This window comes from Gopherus flavomarginatus, chromosome 2 (genome assembly GCF_025201925.1).
Source record: "Gopherus flavomarginatus isolate rGopFla2 chromosome 2, rGopFla2.mat.asm, whole genome shotgun sequence".
In the NCBI taxonomy this organism is placed as follows: domain Eukaryota; kingdom Metazoa; phylum Chordata; order Testudines; family Testudinidae; genus Gopherus; species Gopherus flavomarginatus.
In genome coordinates this window covers 67,482,374-67,507,564 of record NC_066618.1, presented here as the reverse complement: position 1 = coordinate 67,507,564, position 25,191 = coordinate 67,482,374, and the positions used below count along the sequence as shown (strand labels likewise).

Genomic DNA, 25,191 nt, shown 5'->3' with positions numbered 1-25,191 from the left:
TTAAGATGCAAGTTTCAACATGATAAGATGGCATTAGAAGCAAACAAAAAAAAAGTGATTTAGAACTTTATATTCAGCCTGAAATTTGCTGTTCAGTTTTAGGTCTTGGCATATTAAAATCACACAAATGGAAAGGAATTCAGACAACAGTCATAACTCAAAGAAAGAATGAAAGAGAACTATATATGGTACAGTGTCTAGCCTGCTTCTTGCTTGCATATATATATCTACCCTTGGAAATTTCCACTACATGCATCTGATGAAGTCGGTATTCACCCACAACAGCTCATGTTCCACTACGTCTGTTAGTCTATAAGGTGCCACAGGACTCTTTGCTGCTTTTACAGATCAAGACTAACACGGCTACCCGTCTGATACTATATGGTATAGTGTAGCATGGCTAACCATGACAATTATCTGAAGGGTGTAACATTTCAAGGAAGAGGAATGATTTAGGGTTGGTACAACAAGGTATAATTAAGAGTAATAAAATTAAATTATGGGAATATTTACATACCAGGAAAAGGTCTGACAGCAAGCATTAGGCTGTTGCATAGCTTTCCCAAGGGAAATGGTGAAAGTTACTTCACATGTAACTGTTAAGAGACTAGGTAAAGTGCTAGAAAATGTACTGCAGAGAACAATTCTGCACTTACATATGCATGGGCCAGTCCATGTGATCAGTACTTGCCACCTCTAATTTAGAAGACGTTTAATCTTCAACTTAAGACATGAAGACTCCGGTGAGCTGATCTTAAGTAAAATGCTTCTCATGTTCAAGATCTGAAGTTGATTGAATCTGAGTAGAAAGAACACGGGGAAGTACCGAGCTATTACCTACACAGAGGCGTAGCGAGCGCCCTCCGTACCCTCTGACCGGAGGGGACCCCGCAAGGAAGGGGGCCCCTAAAAGTGGCAAAAAAAATGTAAGGTATAACTAGGTAAGTGACATTTATTGACGCTATTGCACAATCCATGTCGGTTTTACTGACAAAACCGTGAAGTCATTATGATACATCATAATGCTATTGGCTACATCAGTTGTCTGTCGGTCAGTTTTGAATTTTAGTTGGACTCATTCAAAGAATGTTTATTTGCGTTCATAATGGCGGTCGGCAGATAAATGTTATTAATTTAGTTGTTTAGTTTTTTATCGTTTCCAATGCAGAAGCGTGCTTTGGGATGTCTAAGAGAATGTATAAGAGCGGAGCTAGTAAACGAAAGGCAGCAAAAGATGCCGAGAAGGAACTTGAGAAAATTCCAAAGTTGTCAATGTATTTTGTGCTCCAATCCAACGTACAGGTACAGGCACATGAAACAGACAGCGCTAGCAGCGACGAATCATATCCAGATGTATCCAGAAGTGCTTCAAGTGAGGTCGAAGATGAAGCCAGTTGTTCTACCAAACAAACTGTGACAGATATTCCAGCTGCTGCCGGGAAAGAAGTATCTGAATCTGAACCACTGACTGATGATCCAGGACATTGGCTGTCTATAATATTGGACAGGCAAGTGTGTGACATTGTTGCATGTGGCCCACCGCAGCAGAATGAAAGTTACGAATTTCCATTTAACGAGGAAAGACGGAGGTTCACAAGTACTCATTTCTGTCGAACCATGGCAAATGGCGAGAAAATAAGGCGTTCATGGTTAATGTACTCAGTTCAGAAAGATGTCATTTTTTGTTTTTGTTGTAAATTATTTGGTACTGGCGACATACCGCTACATCGTGGAACATCTGCTTGGAAAGCACTGTCAAAAAGACTTCAGCAGCATGAAACAGGCAAAGGTCATCAAGACTGTATGGTGAAATGGTTTGACCGTCGGTCAGGCACAGTAAACTGTACATCTATTGACCAACTCGAATTGCAGACTTTTCTGAAAGAAAGAGATTTCTGGAGAAATGTTGTCAAACACATGGTTGATGTCATTATTTTCTTGTCCGAAAGAAACTTGGCATTTCGAGGAAGTAATGAAAAGCTCGGCGATCCTTCAAATGGCAACTTTTTGGGACTGTTTGAATTGCTTGCAAAGTATGATACTGTCCTCAGCGAACTTTTACAGAGGATTAAGAAGGCAGAGACACATGTTTAGTACCTCAGTCCACAGATCCAAAATGAGCTGATTCAACTTGTTGCCAGTAACATTCAAGAGGCCAACATAAAAAGCAAAATATTATTCAGTTATTTTGGACTGTACTCCCGACGTGTCACATGAAAAACAGATGTCTGTGGTGTTATGCTTTGTTGAATGCAACGGTGAAGATGGTGTCAATATTCATGAAGCGTTTGTTGGTTTTCTTAATGTTCATGATACAACTGGCGAGGGCTTATTGGAAGCGTTTCTTGAAAAGGCAAACAACTTAGGAATAGACATTGCTGACATGAGAGGCCAAGCTTATGATAACGGTGCAAATATGAGAGGAAAGAATACAGAGTTCAAGCCCGTATGCTAGAAATAAATGACTGTGCCCTGTATGTACCATGTGGAACTCACAATTGGAATCTTGTGATCTCGGACGCGGCAAAGTCATCGAAATATGCTGTTGACTTTTTCGGTCTGATTAACAATATATGTTACCTTTTCTTCTTCACCTTCACGTTGGAATATACTTCAAGAACATATGCCAATATCTGTTAAAGGGTTATCGGACACTCGTTGGGAGTCGAGAATTGATGCTGTGAAGCCATTGCGTTATCACCTTGAAGAATTGTGCAATGCTTTGTCATCTTTGAGAGAATATGCGCTCAAAAAGAAAGATGGCAATACAGCAACAGAAGCCGGTGCGCTTTTAGATCATGTTACTACGTGGCCTTTTGTTCTGACTGTGTACACATGGTATGATATACTATTTCACGTCAATAAAACCAGCAAATTAATTCAGTCACCAGATGTGTCAATTGACGTACTGCAGGCAGAAGTCAGTGCTACAATGAAGTTTTCGGAAGACTATCGAAATACAGGATATAACTCTGTGGTCACAAATGCACGTGAAATAGCAGAGCATATGGGTATTGAGCAGGTGTTTCGAGAAACCAGGGTGCAACGTAAGAAGAGAATGTTTGATTACGAATGTGTTGATTATTTGAGTCATCTTTCTGCCGAAGAAAAATTCAAATCGCAGTTCTTTCTTGTTCTCACTGATCAGGCCATATCTTCTGTTTCGTCGCGATTTGACCAACTCGTGGAGTGGTATAAGTTGTTTGGATTTCTGTACAACGCTAACAGCCTGAAGCAGCGTCACAGAGAAAATGAACTGGAGAATCACAGCAAAAATTTTGAAATAAAAATGGGAGACATTGATGCCAATGAACTCATAATGGAATTGAATTGTTTTATTTATGTCATTGAGAAAGAGAGAGGACTTGTCACGGCAAACAATTCTTCTGACCACACCAGTTACCGTCGCTGGTGCTGAAAGGAGCTTCAGCAGAATGAAACTGATCAAGAATATCCTGCGCTCAGCCATGACAGATGACAGGCTTTCTGCGCTTGCAGTTATCTCAATCGAAAACAAGATTGCCAGATCTCTGGACTATGACGCATTGATTAACCAATTTGCGGAGAATAAGGCTCGAAAGAAGCGCTTTGCGTAAATACGGAATACATGTACACTGTAGGCCTATGTATACATAATATGAACCCTGTATATTGTATAAAATAAATAAAGCATTCCAGTTTCTGCATTGTAAGGGGCCCCGGACATATGTTCGGAAGGGGCCACGTTCTTTGTTGCTACGGCCCTGTACCTACATAATTAAAGGAAGGAGCTCCCCATCTTCAGCATTTACTTCCCTATGGGCTGTTTATACTCCATAATAAATGGTAATTTACTCACCCTATAAAAGTCTTGTCTGAAATCAGGCTATTTTTTTTTTATGAGTCAGTCTCCTCAGACTCAGGAAAAGTAACTTCTAAGATGTAAACTAGGTCTAAGACAAACATTAGGCTATGGCTCTATTTCAGACAGATGTGTAGATCAGCTTTCAAAGCACTCAGGCTCAAATCTTCAAAGGATTTAGACACCTAACTCCCATTGCTGTCAACAGGAATTAGTTGCCTAAATACCTTTGAGGATCGGAGCCTCAGTTCAACACTACTTGTACTTCATCTAAAACCTACTCAAACCAACTTATACAAAAAGAAAACGTCTTGATTGTTGTCACAGTCAAGAATCAAACTGGTGCTGTGTATGACAGAATGCTGTATACATCTCAGTTCACATTTAGTAGGTCAGATTCACATTAGACAGAAAGATATGGTCTAATCTAATGGTCTCAGTTCCTGGACCACATCCTGTTCTATCAAGAGATAACCATACACACTCTTTGTCTGAGGCCACAAGTTCCTTCTCTGTGCCTTCGTTATTTAATACCTCCCTCTGTAGGTGTTTCGAGGGTTAATCAGTTTGTAAAAACCCTGTGAAGGTATAATCACCTAGTATTGTGTTTAATAATTCAGTGAAAATTGTGCATGGCTTCCTACTCTCTCAAATTGGCAGGGTATAGGAAGACAGGAATGGTCTCACAGTTAACACAAGTAGTGTAAAAACATGATCCTGCCTCTGTGTTCAAACCTAATAATTGAGGGTCTATATACCCTTTTATAAGGTGTATATACTTTGCTTGGATGGTTTTTGCACGTTCTGGTTACATCAGCAGCTGAGAATCGGGCCCAAACATTTTTATCATCTTTGATAAACTGGATATATGGGAGAAAAAAGTTTTCTGGGAAAAACACATAGAGAGGGCACTGAAAATTAAAATACACTGGAGGCACCACTCGTTAGGATATAGGAAAATTTGAGGCAAATTTCATCTTCTCTCATGAGTGTCAGCATTACACATTACCACTGGAGATGATGATCCCCAGAAGACTCCATCCTCTGCTCTCTTAGGAGAGAAAAAGAAAGCACACTTTTTCAAATATGTTAAATAAGCTTCCTGTGTCCATGAATGTCTCATATGATCTTGGACTATGTGAAACAAAGCATTACAGATTGGTGGTATAGAAAGATAGAAAAAGATTTGAACTGCTATACATTTTTATATCTTTGTAGTACTCAGGGTCCCATCATATTTTGCACACATTTTATATATAATATTTACACTATGTAGCACATCTAGTTTGGAGGGAAAATTCCTATATTGGCAGAGGTAACCATTGCAGATGATTTAACAAGTCTTTTCTCCATCTCTAATGTCTGATTTTCTATGAAAGGATAGTCTCTCTGGCTCTCACGTCACAGATCTACTTCTCCTCTTCTTGGAAGCCATCAATCTGTAAATGCCACACCCCATTCCATGTTTATTCGGCATTTGTATTGTACTGATAATGCACTTTACAACGTAACAGGAACTCGTTTGTTTAATACATTATACCCATTGTATATTGCCTCTATAGTACTACGTTGTTTATTACAGAAACACTATTCACAACTGTAAATGTACTCAGCATTTTACAAATACAGAACAAAAATACCACATAGTACCAAAGAACTTATAATTTAAGTAATAACAAAAGAAGAGGCACTGATGAGACTGACCTGTGAAATTCAGTAGCAGGGCCAGGGTTTGGCAAAGCCACTAACGAAAAAATTACATCACCATCTATCACAGTCTCCCTCTCTGTGTGGGCTCATTAGGTACTCAAACTTGCTAAGTCTTCCACGCCTAGAGAAGGGAGACTCACTTATTGTGCATTAGTTTTATTGAGATTTTCAAAGCATCTCCCTTCTTTATGAAAATGGATTTTGATTCAGGTGTGTTTCAATTAGGTTTTTTTGTGTTTTAATGTAAGTCTGGATCTAGCTGAATCCTGATAGATCCTGCAGTTTTTTGGCCACAAGTCCCATCAAAATAGAGACAAGTCTGGCTGTTCCTACTGCACCAAGAAATGCAAATCCTGACGCATCCCAGAGTATAAGCACTGTGAAAACTTGGATCCATTACAAGAATCCAGCCAAGTTTTGGCCTCACTTTTCTAAACAAACAACAAGTCTAGCTGCTCTGAGTGCACTAAAATATTCTGTCTTTGACATATCACAGTACATGAAAACCCAGATCTAGCATCTGGAACCTACTGGAGCACTGCAAGTTTTGGCCCTCACTCCCCAAATTCCATTGCATGAACAGAAAAAAAAAGTGTAGCAGCTCCTACAGCACCAAAAAATTATAGACTCTAGTGTGTCCCAAGCAATGCAAAAACCTGGATCCAGCAGGATCATAGCAATTCTTGCCTTTTCCACATGGTAATTTTGAGTCTCATATTGTAAAATCCAAATAGAAAACAAATGTAATAGCTCCTACTTCAATGGAAAAATCTGGACCCTAATGTATCCTAACCCCAAACCTTTCTCTTACATGAGAGATGCCATAGTAATTCACAGTCTTTTTAATATATATATCCTTTGAACAACCTTGTGAAGTAGACAAGTACTATTGTCCCCATTTTACTGAGGGGGAATTGAGGCACAGAGGGACAATAGCGCTGGAGAAACATCTCTCAACTAGATCCTGCCAATTTTCAACCCAACCTCCAAAAATCTGTCTAGTGTAGCATCTCCTAGTGCACCACTAAACTTAAATCAAGTTGCTATCAAGTGCAGCAGCACAAGAACATGGATCCAGCATCTGAATCCCATGGGATCCAGTTTGGGATTAAACAGATATCAACAACAAAAAACACAGACAACCACTAATCCTCAAACTCTACTGGCTAAATAGAGAAGAAATGCAGTTGCTCAAATTTAAATGAAAAAATTCAAATTGCAATGCATCACGGCTCAGTACACCACAAAGTAACATATCCAAACACCTGGAACTGGTCAGGCTTCAAGTTCCCAAATTGTACCAGGAAAGTAGACAACAGAAAACCAGCTACTACCAGAAAACAGCTACTTAACTAGAAAAATTCAGGCCCCATCACAATCCAGTACAAGACCACCACAAAAACACATATTTGGCACTTGGGTCTTATCAGAGCCAATTATGTTTTAGCCACAGATCTCTAGATTTTATTGCAAAAATGGAGACAAAGTGTTTCTACTTCACCATAAAAATCTGGACCTGGCACCAGGGAAAAATCCAAGTAGACTAGGATCCAGCAGGTATTGACTATTTTTTTTTCACTTAGATCCTCAAAATTTAGCTTTATAGATAGACCTTGTGTTGTGAACTCTCAAAATTCTATTGTGAATCTCACATATTTGGAGTTTTTCTTAAAGTCACAGTTCCTGGACCACCCTAAACACAACAGGCTCAGCTATTTTTTTTTTAAATGTATAAAAAGTGTTTGGCCCTAATGGTTGCTGAAAAACATTAGTAAATGTGACCCTAACAGCTCAAAACTCAGAGGGAAAATAAAAAAAAAATCAAAATTAAATTTAAAAAACGCCTCCTGATTTTTCAAGCCAGAATTAGGATTTTTAGGGGGCCTGAGTCAGGATTTTTTAATGTTTGGGGTTGGCAATTCTGTAGACAGCATGTGTCCTTTTATATCAGATAAATCTATGTACATTGTATTTTAATGAAGCCACAATAAACAAAACTTAACCTCTTGACTTTTCTAGATACAGCCTAATTTTATGATACATCTCATCTTGCAGAAGAGGATGACTGCATTATGTGTGGTTTTAGCCAATCAGCTCTTGACTGAGATTTCCAAAGCAGTCAAGAGGATTTAGATCTTCCATTAATTTTAAGCACATTTCAATGGAAAATGTGTGTTTAAATACTTGAGACTGCTATATAAATCTCAGGGCACCAGCTTTAGACTGGGGCTGGGATGCATCCAGATGCAGATTTTGCCAATCAAATTGAGGCTGCTACAACGGCTTTCTATTTAGATTGTATATTTTGGAGTTTGTGGCTAAAGACAGCCAAGATCCAGCTGGATTCCAGTGATACACCTTGATTTTTACAGCACTCTCATGCTCTGGGTTATACGTAGGGTTGCCAAGTTCCTTATTATCAGGGATGTCCCTTATTTTTTTCCATCTCTGTACAACAAGATCAGGAGTTGCTGAGTGCTGCAAAAAGCAGCAAGAAATACCTCTGGTGAATGTAGGTGAGTATTACTGCTTATTATTATGATTAATGATGATGATAATATCAGGAGGATAGGTGGCAACCCTATGTATCAGGGTCTATTGGTTTTGGGTGGCATAAAGTAGCAAAATTTGTTTTGCGTTAGAAATACAAAGCTGTACAAGCGTCAGGATCAAAGCCGTACCAGTGCCCGGATTTTTATGGTGAAGTAGGCACACTTTGTCTCCATATATGCAATAAAATCGAGATGTCTGTGGTTAAACATGCTGGATCTGACAAGACACGGGCGCCGGGTATGTGTTTTTGTGGTGTTCTAGCATTGGCTGGGAGGCAAATTATGTCTGGGTCCACGTGCCAGACTTAGGGTTTGCCAACACCCATGCTCTCTGGGAGGTGCCAGGGTTCTGTTTTCCCGATGCAGTGGGAGCGGCTAGCCTGGCTCTCCCGAGTGAGGGATCCATTTGGGACACTAGGGACAAAAGTCAGCAGGATCCAACATGCACCTTTGCCCCCCAGCATCTACAGAATCGCTTCCCCGCTGATTCCCCCTACCCCGCCCGCCCCAGGCAGGCACTACTCGCAGGGCTGGAGGAAGGGGGGAAAGCACTCACCGCTCAGATAGTTGGTCCACTTGTACAGCACCCCCTCCATGGTGGCAAGGGCCCCCCCATCCAGCTCTGCTCGGGACAGGGGAACCCCCTGTCCCCCTTCCCTTTTAAGCCTTCAACCACCCCCGGCGCCCCACTGCAAAGCAACCGACACCCAGGGCCATCCCGGGGCTTGTTTCAGACAGACCCTCCCTGCCCCCGCTCGCACTACGCGTCTAACACACAGCCAAAGGCTTCCGCATCCCCAGGCGCCGCCTCACAGCCCAGCGAGGAGACAGGCTGTGTAAACCAGCCCCGGAATAGCCACCACGTGACTAGCGTGCGCAGAGTCGGCAAGGGAACAGATGAAACAGCCAAAGACGGTGGCTTCCGGGAACCAATAAGAATGCTGATCCGGCAACAGCGCCACCCAATCGGAGGGGCTCGGGAGCCGATTCAATTGTGTGAGGATTCCAACAAGGCCGGACTATGTACGAACGTTCTCTTCCGGGAGCACCAATCACTTTCTGCGAGCGCAGATAGGCGCTGGCTGTCCGTTGGGCGGGAGTGAAGACAGACAGGTCTGCTTTCCAATAGATGGCGACATTTTCTGGCCCGGCCCCTAGAGAGAACCAATCAGAGGGAGAGGAGCCAGGCTTCTATGGGTCGGGGTCCCCCAGCTGAAGTTTTGAGCCTGGTTTGGAAAGAGTTTGCCACGTGTGCGTGCTTCTGGGGAGGGACAGAGGGGAGGGGTGAGCCGAGGGTGGATGTGGCTCCCTCCCTCCTCTTCCCACAGCATCACCCACCTCGGCAGGGGGCTGGAGCCCCTGGGGAGCCTGGTTACAGCGAAACCTGCCTTAAGTTCCCTGCAAAACACAGCGCCTGGCCGCATCGGTGTGCAAGTAAAGACCGAATCCTCTTGTGCTGACAATATTGGGGGCACTTTAAGGCGGCTGCGAAAGGCACTGAGTGTAACTGACCCCGGAGGAGGAGAGGTGAAGGTCCTGGCTCCAGGCTCCCAGCTGTATAAAACTCCTTTACGCAACCGTCATCCAGATTTTTTTTTCTTTTTGAGAAAATAGGCCTTGCTGTGACTGACTCAAGGATGAGGGTTGCATTTTGGGCTCCCCTTTTCTGTGTGGTTGTTACCTGTGTGACTGGGGCTCTTATCCCAGAAGCAGAAGTGAAGATTGAAGTGCTCCAGAAGCCATTCATCTGTCAGAGGAAAACCAAATGGGGGGATATGATGTTGGTGCATTATGAAGGCTACTTGGAAAAAGATGGTTCAGTGTTTCACTCCACGTAAGTAACTCTTTCAAGCACGTAAGATAAATACATATAGGTAAGACACTAGGTGCTGGCTTAAAGCTTTCGTTGGCAATTTTGGTGATCTTTAAAAAGAGATTAGATGTGTGGATAGTGATTGCCTAAGCTCCATTGCATTAAGATATATGTGTAAAACAGCTAAACCCCATCAATATATCCATACCCCAATATACTCATTTTAACAATAAAATGTCTGTAATTAATTCCCTCTCTTGAAATATAACTTTTGGAATGTACTTGGTTTTGTTGTTGTTTTTTAATTTTGTCTTAAGGATGTGATCTGTGTTCCCCGCTTCCTTCCTCCTCACCCTCACTTTCAATGAAGACCCAAAAAATAAAACTACCCAAACATCCAAGTTGCTCCACACAGACAGACCCTCATGGAGCCTCTTGAAGGATGGAAGCCTTAAGCAATGTTTTACAGTTCAGATATTGGCCTCAGTCTTGCAAATATACACATGATTAACTTTATGCTCATAAATAGTCTTGAGTAGCTCAGTGGGGCTTCTCATGTGCAGAAAGGGACATCTGATTATAGAACAAGTTTCCAGAGGAGACTGGGCTAATCCAGAATCTGTCTCTAGAAAACTCTGTAGAACCTTTCACTGTAGAATCTTTCCCTTTAAAAAGTAATTTCCATTACAGGAAAAGTTGTAATTGTAACATGGACATCTTCAATCTAAACATCACTCTTCCCCTCGCCTCACCACCCACCCCCGAAAATTCACTAAAACAAATCAACCAAAAAAAAAAATCTACTATTTTTAAACAGACATTTTATCCCCAAAAGCGAGAAGAGCCAGAAATTCCATGAAGTCAGCTTCGCTACTGATACTGAGTTTACATGAAACTCAGATGCTATGGCGATGAGCAGTGAATATGCTTAAATATTTGCAGGCTAGGTCCAAAATATGTCTTTCTACAAGAGTCCAACTAGTACCGACTGCTTTTTCTTTCTTTTCAGATCAGTCTTAACTAAAATCTCTCACCAAATTGTAAATCCTGACCAATTATCTCTTACAGATAGCCTTTTATGCTTCTTGTAAAGGAATTATATTTGTTTGTCATTCTCTCTAACAAATTGTCCATTGATGACTAATTTCTGTGTTTTGAAATGTCTTCTTTCAGTATCTGGTAAATACAGCTGGTCAGAAAAATCAGATAAAAACAAAATATCAATGAAAATGGTGACAAATTTTCACAATGTTTTCAACCAGCTATACTGGTTAATAAAGATTCTAATGCACATGGTTAGGAGCATTGGATTGGTGCCTAGGAATCCTATGATATGCTGTACATTGGTTATCGCCCTGGTATACTAGCCAAATTTCAGTTTGGAAGGGAGGGGTTATGTTCTACCTATCTAAACTAAAATTTCTCCCTATATCCATTTACTTCCTTCCTGTGTGCTAAACTTACACATCAGTTGTGTAGTGTTGTTGGTTCATAATGGCTGCTGTGAGTTTCTACCTGACATGGTTATTTCAAAAGACAAACACAGTTAACAATTTAAAACATACTACATATTTTACAATATACCATCAAGGTTCAGAAACAAATCTCAGGTTTTATTGTCTACCAACTAATCAATATAGCCATGACTGTGTGTTCTTAACAATATGATTCCATTTCTACAATGATCAGTAATTAAATGGCAACCAGTGATCAGAGATACAAATTATTAGATTTGCTGCTTCCAGGAGAAAAAGAAAATGTGCTGGCTCTAGGCACCAACATCTTCATGTGTAGGGTGAGGTATTATTTTTAATTTCACTGCTTTTTCCTATGCTTCAGATGTGCAAGGACTAGGTCTGCTGTCACTAAAGAGGTGCAACGTTATTGTTTAGGGGGTAAGTGCTGTAACTCTGCAGTATGAGTCAGTTCAGCTTAGTATAATGGTTAATCTTCATGGATGTACTAAACAATTTAGGGACTAAAATATTTTGTTCCATTTTTTCCAGCCACAAGCATAACAATGGTCAACCTATGTGGTTTACACTTGGCATAAAGGAAGCCATTAAAGGCTGGGACAAAGGTTTAAAGGATATGTGTGTAGGAGAAAAGCGGCAACTAACTATTCCTCCATCCCTTGCTTATGGAAAAGAAGGAAAAGGTAATACTTTTAAATCCTCCTCAAGCTCAGTGCATTCCTAAACCTGTATTGTTACCTCTTTTGTCCTAAACAGCTAACAGATTTTTGAGGTATTGTAGGTTGTTTCCATTAGGAAGAGGAATTGATGCAATCCTGCTTATTTACAAAGAATGTACATAAAGTCCTGTTTTCCTGAACACAATAGGAATCAAGCAGCATGAGATGGAACTGTGAGCAAAGAAACTAAGCCTCTTTCCAGCCAGCACTCAGCTGAAAAACACTCTCTCCCTTAACTCTTTCTCAATGTCAAATTCTTCTCTGACTGTTGGCCTTCCTTGCTGCCTTCTCAGTATGCTTCTATGGCACGTGTGCTGATACACACCTGGAATCACATCAGTCCTCTGCCCCTCTGTTTGTTAGACCACTGAGAAATCCCAGCCATTTCCTAGGCTTGCATATGGTCTTGTATTTGGGTAGGGGTTTTCCATTGTTTCAGCTATTGCTACACAAAGAGGCATTTAATTATTCCATCATTTAGCCCACCCTGAATGGAAGTCAGCTATTGCACTACTTCAACAAGGTGGTGTGACTGACCAGCCCCTAGCACAGCAGTAAGTATATCCACTGTAAAGACTTGTCTCTCCGCTGTAGTAGTGATTTATCAGAATTAATGGTGGCAATGTGGCTCTGCATCACTTTATCTGGCTTTAGCAGTGATTTTTTTTTTCACTTTCCAAGATGACAAACAGTTCCAGATGTCTCTTTGGGACAAGAGAGTCCAAACTTGAGATAGCTAGCTGTTGGGCTACAACATTAAGTGATTTATAAAAAAAAAAGTATTATTATTTGAACAGTTAATAGGGCTAAGTACTTGCATCATGGGGTTTCCTGTGTCATGTGGCTCTAAGGCAATGTCTGTGACCTTTAATGCAGATAGAGTAAGTATTCTCTAAGGAAATTTAACTCTTCTGCTATGCCCTCTCATAACACAAAACTAGTTTAGGAATTGGGAATACTTGACTCCATATACTGTGTGCATGTATTCTGGCAAAATTGGAGGAGCAAGAGGTGGAGGGCAACTAAACACACTTTCTCTTAAAATAAAACTTTCAGTATAGCTTTCTAGAAGCACTGTTTTTTGTCTTCCAGAAATGATGCAAGAAGCAAAGCAAGCTTTTAACACGCAATTTAAATTAATGCACCCTGACTAGTCTTTTGCCAGCAGGACACCCATGGTGCCTAATTCTCTACTGTCATGCGCAGGTGTAAATAACTACACAAAAAGGATGTCAAATGCTACCATTTTCACTTGGTGCCACTTTATGCACACTTATTTAGCACAAGCATAAATAATTACGATACAAGGCAGTGGCAAGCTAGCCCTCAGATTTGTAAGGAAGAATTGTCAATACACACCGTGCTATTTTGTTTTGTATATTTAAAGGCCTGCTGAAGAGTTAAACAAACCTGGCAGTTGCCATAAGAAATAGTTTGCTTCAGAAAACTTTGTAAAGTGTGTGCCTACGTACAAGTCTTTTCAAATACACTCAGCAGGTATGTGGAATAACCAGTCCATTTTCTTTCTTCAATGCATACATGCTGTCCCTAGGCCCTCCATCCTTGGTGCTGCTCTTTTATCTCTCACCTGGAAAATGAGTTGCACTCTTTCCTGTCACCTTAAGAAGAATCACCACCCACTCACTGTCCCCTTTCAGTTGTATTCCCAGGACTCAGTACCCACTTGCACATGCTAAAAGGCTGTTAGAATCTCTTACTGTGAGTCAGAGTAGCTGAGCTTTCTGGAGATCATTAGCACCCTATCAGGCAAGTAATAGAAGAGATGGCATGGTGGAAACTGTTTCAGAGCTGTGAGGATATTGTTAGGGGCAGGGAGCTGTTGTCTGGGGAGCAAAAGCAAGGATGTGTATTCTATTCCTGTAGGCTTTGCACAGCAGGCACAAAATTAAGTGGAGTGTCAAAGATGAAAATGTGCTTCTGATAGCTGTGTGCCTCAAATGTTAATCATTTAAATGATCTTACTGACTGGACCTAAATGCTAAAAGATAACATGTTGGTAAAGCCAGTGTGTGATAAATTCCAATCATTTTGAGCCAAAAGTGGACTGCTTTCTGTGTCGCCATCAGAAAACCAGCAGCCTATTCAAGCATCTAAAATGAAGTAATTCGCTTAGTGCATGTACACTGAGCACACAGGTACAATCAGATTAACCAACAACGTTATTTAAAAGGTTGGAATTCTGTGCTACAGCCCTAGAGCCAGCAATGAGAGGATCACCCCAGCATAGAGCAGTCCTGTGACATCCTTCCCATCTCTGCTGCTGATATAGGGAACATGGCCGGGGCTTTAGGCTCTGGCCATCCTCAGCTGCCATATCTGCAGCCCTTTGGTGCCATCCGCAGCCAGCCTAATTTAGATCGCCATTCAAGAAAGGGGCAGTATAGAGACCACCTTTTACGAAACTACCTCCTGATCTACACTCTGCTGCTTGAGGCTGACTGATCCAAGAACCTTGTCTTCCCAAAACACTTGATGTTTGTTTGTGGATTTACTTAAATGCATTCCGGTCTTCAATGGGATGCATGTGTAAAGTAATATATGTGTTTCACTGGCAGTAGGATCAGATTACAGTTTGAACAGGTCAGATCCATACCTGCATTCTGCTACACACAGAGTAACCTTTATTAATTCAGTCACTAGCAATCCTAAACAACTTTAATGAAACTGGATTAATAGAAGACTTTGCCCAAATATTGATGGACTTTCTAAGGTAATGAATGTAACACTTAATCTGTCTCAATGTTTAACATCTTTGGTAGGAAAAATTCCACCTGAGAGCACGCTGATATTCAACATTGACCTTCTAGAAATTAGAAGTGGACCGAGATCGCACGAGTCATTCCAACAGATGGATCTTAATGATGACTGGAAGCTATCCAAGGATGAGGTGAGTGTGCTAACTAACTTCAACAAAGTTAAACAAATTTAAATAAAGTGAAAAGAACAGGAGTACTTGTGGCACCTTAGAGACTAACAAATTGATTTGAGCATAAGCTTTTGTGGGCTACAGCCCACTTCATCAAATGCATAGAATGGAGCATACAGTAAGAAGAGATATATACATACAGAGAACATGAAAAGGTGGAAGTTGCCATACCAACTCTAAGAGGCTAATTAATTAAGATGAGCTATTATCAGCAGGAGGAAAAAAAACTTTTGTAGTGATAATCAAGATGGCCCAACGTATGTGTATAAATCTTCTTACTGTATGTTCCATTCTATGCATCTGATGAAGTGAGCTGTAGCCCACAAAAGTTTATGCTCAAATCAATTTGTTAGTCTCTAAGGTGCCACAAGTACTCCTGTTCTTTTTGCGGATAAAGACTAACACGGCTGCTCCTCTGAAACCTGTCCTTAAATAAAGTGAATCCTTTACAAAAGGGAACTCTTCCTTTTCATAAAAGGTTGAAGTAAAATTTGATATTTGTCAAGAAAGGGTCTAGTGGACTATGGCTTGATCTAGCTAGTGCTAGGCAAGGGCCTTGAGTCTATAGAGACTGCTCATATACAGGATGGAGGCCGAGGTTATCATAATGTAAGAACGGCCATACTGGGTCAGACCAAAGATCCATCTAGCCCAGTGTCCTGTCTTCCAGCAGCGGCCAATGCCAGGTGCTTCAGAGGGAATGAAGAACAGGTAATCATCAACTGATCTATCCTCCTGTCGTCCATTCTTAGTGTGGTTTGAACCACTTAGAATTTTTATATTAATTTGTGTGACTTAAAACTTTTTAGAAATTAAAGATTACTTTAAACTTTGTCAGTTTCTGGTTTTTGTACCACAACTTGGATTTCAGATCTTACTGCTGTAACACCAACATCAGATGGCACTTCATGATGTGACCTTCCTGAAAGGACGTAGCCTTCAACATTGTTCGTCCTCTGCTGGCTATTTTTCTAATTGGGAATCTGTTTTAATATAGAACTTAATGGTGGAAAGAACTGCAGGTTTCAACACTTGTTCTTTAAACACAGGTCAAAAAACTGTTTAAGTGGTTGTTTATTTTATTTTAAACTGAAAATCAAAAACTCTAACCAGGCAGGCTTCTGCATGTACAACTATCCTATCCTGGATCTCTCCTGGTATGTCAGACTTTTTTCCTTCCTACTGAAATATACCAGTGTATACTAGCTATACAATGTAGCTTTTGTGATGAGCCAAAACATTCATTAGGGCAGAGATTCCCAAACCATAGGCTGCAACACAGTCCCAAGTGGTTCACTGTGGGTGGAGTTTGGGGATGGCAGGGGCATGAGGGTTGTTGCTGCCCTGCTCCCCAAAAATGATATATGTTGGTGGAGTGGCAGCTGATGATGGGCCCCCACCCAGGGCCAGAGGAGCCCAGTGCCCTGTTTCCTGGGCAGTTAGAGCGTGTGAGGCAGGCCAAGGTGCTGTGTGGGTGACTGGGGCATGGCTGCCAGGTGCTGAGCTCAAGGCACTCAGTGTGCTGCTTAGGTGGAGGGTGTTGGTGGGGGCTGGCTGTGGCATCTGCCTGGCCCTTTTGCCCTCTCACTGGCCCTGGTCCCTGCTGAGACGAGGGGCCTCATGTGCCCTGCGGTGCCTTCTGCCTGATGGATGCATGTTAATAGTGGGCCACGATGCCTACTGCAGCTGCACAGGTGGGCCTCAGGGGGAAAAAGTTCGGGAACTCCTGCATTAGGGGGCTAGGTGAGACCAGTAAACTCCTTTTCTTTGTTTTCAGTTGAGGACAGGAATTAGAGCTTAAAGACTGATCCACTTCACTAATGCACTGTGTTAGCCAGCCTTACAAATTATCGATATTAATGCCTGTTGACTTACCATACAAATACTACAAAGCAGTGTACTGATGTGGATAAAAGAGATTTTAAAACTCAGAAGATATGACCCACTGGCTTGGTGTTAATTCAGTCCTAAACAAATCTTGGGTATTGTAGGGTAAGTCATCTGTAATTACCTAATTTACAGTATCTTCCTACCTCAGTAGAATGTAGGGTTTAGAACTCTAAGGATTTAAGATGGATAAACTTCAAACAACTGAATGAGGATTGAGTTGTCACTCAGAATAATTAAATGTTACCTATGCAGACTCGTACAAGGAGATAACTGTATGTTCCAGCAGTGAGTTTAAGTAATTTTTAAATGCATGTCTCATAGGTAAGACTTTTATTGTAGGGTTTTTCTGTTGTCAGAATAATTTTTTAATATAGTGATTTCTGTTCCCACAGTAAATGCTGGTAGTGGACAGTTCCCCAAATATATTTTGGTCTGGAAACTCAACCCAATAAGTTGATAAAGATCTGAGGTTAATTTTTTGGTTAGTTGGTTGGTTTTGTGTGTTAGGTGGATCTTACACTGTCGTCTGATATTTGTGAGCTAGAGAAATTATTTTGCTCTCTAAATAACTGGAAGCCAAAATTTTCCATTCTATAGTTATATTCACTTTACAGTACAGACAGCCAAACTTAAAGGACACAGTTTTCTGGCATATATCCTAAAGCTATGATGACTTTTGCCTTCTATTTTTATTGTCTTAGATACCAAAGACCTTGCTATCATTTCTGAGTTAGGCTGCAGAAATCTATCAGACAAGCTTATATCCTTAGTGACAATAGGAAGTACCGTATATACTTGTTCATAAGCTGAATTTTTTTAGTAAAAAAGGGAAGGACCAGAGAAGGGGGTCGGCTTATGAATGAGTATAGAGAGGGAGAGGTGGGACACAGCCCCTCCCCCCAACAGAGGGAGCCAGGAGAGGCAGCACAGCCAGCAGAGCCAGAAGGAAAGAGGCGGGGCCAGAGTGTCTCTGCTTCTGACCACGCTGCTCTCCCTGCCAGCCTCCAAAGCAGTTGCAGCTCCGGGGCTGGCAGGCTGCAGCCATGCCGCTTGGCCCCACCTCCCAGAGCAGGCTGTGGCTGGGTTGCCCAGGCGCCGGAGCATGCTGCGGCCAGGCCACCCAGTCCAGCCCCCTGGAACATGCTGCGGCCGCACCACCTGGTCTGGCCGGCCGGAGCAGGCTGCAGCTTTGCTGCCTAGGCTGCCAGAGCAGTTTCAGCCAGGCCAGAGACATCCACCCCAGATAAGGTGGGAAAGGATGGGATGGAGAGAGTGTAGGGGTCCCAGGCTAGGGGTGGGGTCATGTGGGGGGTGGTCACAGGGGTTACTCCCCTGACTCTCAGCTTCTTTCCCCCCCCCCCCCAAAAAAAAAAATTTCCCCACCAGTTGCTGTTCCGGCCCATCAGGGTAAGCAGCTGGCGCACTGGGGCACTTTGTTTACTTAGGTTTACCTCCATGCCTGCGGACACTCGAGGTAAACAAACCATCTCAGCCCACCAGTGGCTTATCCTGATGGCCCGGGATCCAAAGTTTGCTGACCCCTGAATTATAGGGTCGGCTTATGAACAGGTTATAAAAATTTTCCATTTTTACTTATCCATCTTGGGGAGCAGGGGCTTATAAACGAACTGGCTTATGATTGAGTACATATGGTAGATATTTATTGTCTAGTACACCCATAACAAATATGATAGCTTTTCTTAGACCTGTCTCTTCTCCATTTACTGAATTTTAATAAAGTTTTATGACAAAAACTATTAGGGTTGTTGATTTAATCATAGTTAACTCACGTGATTGACTCAAATTAATCACGATTAAAAAATTTAATCACACTGTTAAACAATAGAATACCAACTGAAATTCATTAAATATTTTGGATGTTTTTCTACATTTTTATGTATATTTTATTCTGTTGTATTTGACATCAAAGTGTATATTTTTGTTCATCAATTTTACAGTGCAAATATTTGTAAACAAAAGAGAGAGTTTTTCGATTCACCTCATACAAGTACTGTAGTGCAAACTCTTTGTCATGAAAGTGCAACTTACAAATTGCTAAGACAAACAAGTTTGTTTACACTTATGGGAAGTAATGCTGCCTGCTTCTTTTTTACAATGTCACCTTAAAGTGAGAATAGTACATTCGCATGGCACTTTTGTAGCCGGCATTGCAAGGTATTTATGTGCCAGATATGCTAAACATTCATATGCACCTTTGTGTTTTAGCCATCTTTCCAGAGGACATGCTTCCATGCTGATGACACTTGTTACAGATTTAATTAATGCATTATTTTTTTTTATGTCCCTTGCTCTGTTTTACCCACATTCTGCCATATATTTCATGTTGTAGCACTCTCGGATGATGACCCAACACATGTTGTTCATTTTATGAACATTTTCACTGCAGATTTCACAAAACACAAAGAAGGTACCAATGTGAGATTTCTAAAGATAGCTACAGCACTGAACCCAAGGTTTAAGAATCTGAAGTGCCCTCCAGAATCTGAGCGGGGTGAGGTGTGGAGCATGCTTTCAGAAGCCTTAAAAGAGCAACACTCTGAAACTACAGAACCCAAACCACCAAAAATGAAAATCAACCTTCCACTGGTGGCGTCTGAGTCAGATGCTGAAAATGAACATGCGTTGGTTCACACTTCTTTGGATTGTTATCGAGCAGAACCTGTCATCAGCATGGGTGCCTGTTCCCTGGAATGGCGGTTGAAGAATGAAGGGACATATAAATCTTTAGCACATCTGGCACATAAATATCTTGCGACTCTGGCTACAACAGTACCATGAGAAGGCCTATTCTCACTTTTTGGTGACATTGTAAACAAGAAGCGGGCAGCAAATGTAAACAAACTTGTTTGAGTGGTTGGCTAAACAAGAAGTACAACTGAGTGGACTTGCAGGATCTAAAATTTTACATAGTTTTATTTTTGAATACAGTTTTTTTTGTACATAATTCTGCATTTGTAAGGTCAACTTTCATGATAAAGAGATTGCACTACAGTACTTGTATTAAGTGAATTGAAAATACTGTTTCTTTTTTGTGTTTTTTACAGTATAAATACTTGTAATAAAAAGAAATAAAGTGAGCACTGTACACTTTGTATCCTGTGTTGTAATTGAAATCAGTATATTTGAAAATGTAGAAAACATCCAAAGTATTTAAATAAATGGTATTATTATTTAACAGTGACGTTAATCGCAATTAATGTTTTTAATCGCTTGACAGCCCTAAAAACTATTAATCTATCTTGCCCAACAGGTGAAAGCATATTTGAAGAAGGAATTTGAAAAGCATGGTGCACCAGTGAATGACAGCTATCATGATGTTTTGGCTGATGACATATTTGATAAAGAAGATGAAGACCGTGATGGATTTATATCTGCCAGGGAGTTCACATACAAGCATGACGAGCTGTAGAGAAGCCTGGCAAAATTTTCCATGAAGCAACTTATGGTGTCAAGTTCTTTGTAACATTTTTGATTCAGTGTTCAGTGCTGACTGTTTCTAATGAAACAGAAAAAACTTTTTTTTTCATATTCAAAAAATGATCCAAACTCTTAACTATTTTTAGGTATTGAAATTAAGCCTTTTGTGCAGCAGTTGAAAAGGTTTATGCAGTAACAGTGGTTTTGGTTGTACAAACCCTTATTTTATATTAACTTATTTTGCAATTATGAAACAAAAACTTGCCATATAACAAACTTTCAAAAATGAAAATCCAGTCCTTTATCTGCCTTGCATTTCCTTCTTCTGTGCTATATATATATTTCAGCTCTCTCTCTCTCTCTCTCTCTAATAATATAAAGGTAGTTTAATTTTAAATCAGTGACTTCAGTTATATGGCATTATTTTCCTTTGCAAATCTGTGTTTGAAAAGCACAAGAAAAGAAATGCCAACTAATTTTCCTGAAGCTGTCAAAAAGAGGTACACTACAAAGGTGTGACGTGTTATGAGCCTTCTCAGCTGTAGCAATATAGTGTAATCTACATGGGACAGAATAAGAAAAATTACTGTCTTCCATTGGTTTATTTTTATAAATATAGTAGGCTTCCTTAGTGTCCCAACAAACCAATGATTCATTTTGTATTTATTTCAGTGATATGAGCTAGAATCAAGATAGGAGTTAGATGTTGCCAGTTACTTTTGCTATTTATTTAAACTGTCAGTTATTAACATTCCATTTGAGTTGGGGAGGGAAGGGCTATTTTTGAGAGATTTGTACACGTATCAAGTTACAGCACAACACCTACACTTAATGGAAGACTTACAATGCTAATCAGTATCTTATGCATCGGAATTAAGAAACTTGCATTGGTGCAGAGAGACCACATGTTTTCTTTGACCTACTAAATATATCTTAGGCTGAATGCTCAAGTTTTAAGTTGCTTAGCTATGAGGGAAAAAGGTATCCTGAGAGGAAGTGAAATGGTCACAAGGACACCCGCATTGGTCCAATTCCTGTCACTGCCTTAAATAGTTTTGGGGTTTTTGTTTTGTCTTTTTTACGTTGCCTGTTGGGGGGAAAGTAGTATTTAGAGTTGCAGAGGTATATACTGTAAAATGCAGTATGTTTCTCGCAGTATTTCATGAGTGGTACAAAAATAAATTGAAGATCAAGTGTGCTGATATTTTAAACAATAAAGTGACTTAGAAAAATATGTTCAAGGCATGAACGTCTTATTGTGCAATATTTGTCATGGAGAAAGTGGAAGAGCTTTCTCTTTACCTGCTTAATATTGCTTAGTCTGTCTTGGAGTTAAACCAAAAGGAGCTCCTAGGAAGAGCAAGCAGGAAACAAAACAATGGCCAGCGACAAGGTAAGACTTCATGAGAGTTAAGGGAATAGTGGCTGGGCTATCAATTGGGAAGATGCTGCTTCCAGGGGCCAGGCAAAATTGTACACTTGGCTCACCAAGGCTGGGGTCCCCAAGATAAAAGGGGCACTAAATAGTTAAAATCTTCCTTTAGAGATGGAGGGGGCTTCACTGGTCAAGGTCTGTTCGTGAAGAGCAGTGAGCCTGGGACGCAGCCCCAGTGCAATGTCAAAGGCAGCCAAGAGTTCCAAATAAGACCCAAGCATACAGAGTTTGCGTAGCTTTAACCCTTTTCTCTGCTCTTGGGTGAATAGACAATTTGTCTGTTTGGAAGAAGCTGTTTAGAGTCTCACTTTAATCATTCAGCTGCTGGTTCCAGGATCTGAGGAAAGCTTCTTGCAAGTACCAATTACAGTTGGGTGTCTTGTGTTAACATGATTGAAAACGCGCTATCACTCCAGGATCCAGGTGAGAGTGGTAGAACCACAGGGTTCTGGGGCTGCCCCAGGGGGGAGGGCAAGTGGGGCAATTTGCCTTTGACCCTGCAGGGGCCCCCACGAAAATATAGTATTGCAACTTTTTTCTATGGAAGGGGCCCCCAAAATTGCTTTGCCCCAGACCCCCTGAATCCTCTGGGCAGCCCTACAGGGTTCCATAGGGAGAGGTGAAGATAAGAGTCTGTCATCTGCAGGGTGCACTCATGAAGGTATAAAGTATTGCTCAAATGTAACTATGGCAGGATGATGGGGAAATGCAGGGTATTGTAACCTATGATCCAGTCTAAAGTGGGGTGAACTGAATTCCATTCTGTGAAGACTGCAGGTAGCAATGTTGCCCACCCTGATGATTTTGTCTTTGTTTTTGTTTGTTTGTTTTTCCTTTAAAGCCCCAGCTTCTAGAGTCAAGTGGATATGTGATTTCAGCCTTCAGTTTTAAAGAAAAAGTAAATTTCAAGCCCTCGTGACTGGTGAAAGCTTTAAAATGTGACCCTGGTGCACCCTAAACACTTAAAAAGCAGAAGGAAAATAAAAAGAACACCAAATCTATTATTTTTACATAATATTAGGATTTTAAAGCCACTTTCATGATTTGTGGTGAGCCTGACTCATGATTTTTTGAACATTTGGCCTCTGGTAATACTGAGATAGAGGTCTGTCACCTATAGGGGCTGCAGGAGAGATCACAGGTGCAGCTCACCCCTGAGCTGTCAGTCTTGCTTTCCTTTGATGCTTCAAACTATTGCTCTTCTGGAACAAGGGAGAGAATTCTTCCCTTGTGACTTCTAGTCCATATGTGCCACAATCCTGCTTTATGCACAGAAGTCCAACCTGAAACCAGTGAGACTATGCACATTCTTAAAGCTAAGCATGTGCAGGAATGGAGCTATAGTCACTACAGTCTGTCAGTTAAGATATGTTAATTTGTAGCACCTTGCGCAGATACAAAATTTGTATCTGCAGCAGATCCACAAGAATAGTCTGTGGATATCTGCAGATTTTCAGGGCCCTATTAATTTGCAACAGAATCTCATCTTCTGAAACCAGTGGTGGGAGGAGGTGTTTGCTCTGAACTAAGCATTTTTTTTACTTCAGAAAATATTCTGTGCAAAGGGGGAAAAGGTCCTGTTATACAACTCGCTGCTTTGGGGGAAAGAGGATGGGGGCTGTAATGGATGTGGGATCAGATGAAGATAAATTAGCACAAAAGTGCATATTTCTATTACTTTGATGCTTGGATTCCTTTCCTCTTTTCTATAAGTTTTTTTTTTTTAATAGTACTTTTGGAATGTTATTGCAGTCGCTAACAAGCATGTTGTCTTTGGTTACTGCATCTCAGACTGGGGATAAAGGGTTCATGTAAGCATTGTGTGTCTCATGTTCAATGGAAGAGCTGGATTGGTGAAAGCTGTGAAGTTTTCCTCTTACCAGTTAGATTCTTAAAAACACTAATAGTGAAATAACTTAGCAAACATGTAAATACATAAATATACACACACACCCCACTAGAATATTAGAGCTTCGGGGGCCAGGTCCTTAGCTGGTGTAACCTGGCATAGTTCTGCTGAAATCAGAGTAGCTATGGGGACTCCCAGCAGTCAAAGATCTACTTCCTTAGTTTGCGGTAACTGTAAAAATCCTTCAGTTGTGCTCAAAACAAATCTCTCAAGGCTGACAAGTCAGCAATAGGTTCAGGAAGCATGTTCAACAATTTTAGCACTTGTGTATCTCTGTCAAGATGAGACTTCTTGGGTACAAATAATTCTGACTTTCTGACTGTATTGCTGAAGTACACCTGCTAGTTAATCCATAGGCTATACTGCCAGTAGGAGCATTGTGCCTGCAATAAAGATGCAGCTGATATAACTAACATTAAAGGAAGAGGGAAAATTTGTAACTGTTTGGCACCTGGTGAAATTTCAAGTGGGTTGTGTGTGCAGTATATACTTTCATTGAAACAAACTTTTTAAATGTTTGTAAATGTTGTGCTGAAGACCTGGAGATTGCTCATTAGTGATATTATAATGTACTGGGGCTCTTCTCTGCAGTTGTGTAGCCTGCTGTGCCTTCTACAGTTTCCTTACTGTTTTGTGGTTATATACGACAGTACACACTGTGCTCATTCACAGCAGCCCTACAGTTATTAGAGACTGAATCCTTCACCCATTGAAGGCAATGGGAACAGGATCATCCTTAAAAGCCCATTTTATATGTAAATTTTAGATTTGCTATGTTTTAGAACTAGACAGCTTTTGTCAAGGCTTTGGGAGTCCTGCTTTTATACTGAAATTGTTTTTAAGACTTTCTTGCTGTCTTTCATGATGATGATGAAATTCTACGTAATATTACTGTTTACACATTTTGATCTGAGTGGTTAGCCATTATTTGAGGTCTTGAAGGTTGTGTCTATTTGGAGGAGAAATTGATGATAGAGTCAGGAATTTCTTTAATCCAACTCAGTTGATTTACAAAGAATGTAAATAAAACCCTGTTTCCCTGAACACAGCAGATTGTTTATTTGTGGTTCCCCCCTCCCCTCACACTTGCAAGCCTCTTTCCAGCCAGCACTCCACCCAAACACACTCTCTTAGCTTTCTCTTAGGATCATGGTACAAGTGTTTCTCTGGCTGTCCCTAAGGCCTCCTTGCCGCCTTCTCTGTGCCTTGTGGAATTTCTAGCTGTTTCTCTCAATCTTTCTCTCTCTCTCTCTCTCTCTCTCACACACACCCACCTCTTCCTCTTCCAAATTAATACCCGGTCCCCCTGCATTTGCACTCTGTCACATAGCTTAGCTCCTTGTATGTGGTCTGGGTTTTGGGAAGTGGCCCCTGTTATCTTATTCCATAAGGGAGCTTAATAGATTTTAATATTTATCCTGAATGAAAGGCAACTATGATATCCACCAGCTTCATCAAGATT

The 25,191-nt window shown here is 40.9% G+C and overlaps 2 protein-coding genes across 3 annotated transcripts in view; one reads left to right on the top strand and one right to left on the bottom strand.

The window, feature by feature from the left end:
* Window positions 1-8,954, bottom strand: part of PLEKHA8 (pleckstrin homology domain containing A8) — a 48,295-nt gene extending 39,341 nt beyond the window's left edge. Inside the window, exon 1 of one of the 2 annotated variants that reach the window (XM_050942883.1) lies at window positions 8,660-8,954. In XM_050942883.1, coding sequence (XP_050798840.1) covers window positions 8,660-8,699 — 40 coding nt within the window. In that variant the 5' untranslated portion in view covers window positions 8,700-8,954. The remainder of the gene's footprint in view (window positions 1-8,659) is intronic. The other variant, XM_050942884.1, reaches the window with a different exon arrangement.
* Window positions 8,955-9,178: 224 nt separating this feature from the next.
* FKBP14 (FKBP prolyl isomerase 14) lies at window positions 9,179-21,619 on the top strand. Its single transcript, XM_050942885.1, has 4 exons — window positions 9,179-9,937; window positions 11,923-12,074; window positions 14,891-15,018; window positions 20,219-21,619. Exons 1-4 carry the CDS (start codon window positions 9,741-9,743, stop codon window positions 20,375-20,377), a joined length of 636 nt encoding a protein of 211 aa, XP_050798842.1. The 5' UTR covers window positions 9,179-9,740; the 3' UTR covers window positions 20,378-21,619.
* Window positions 21,620-25,191: the final 3,572 nt, after the last annotated feature.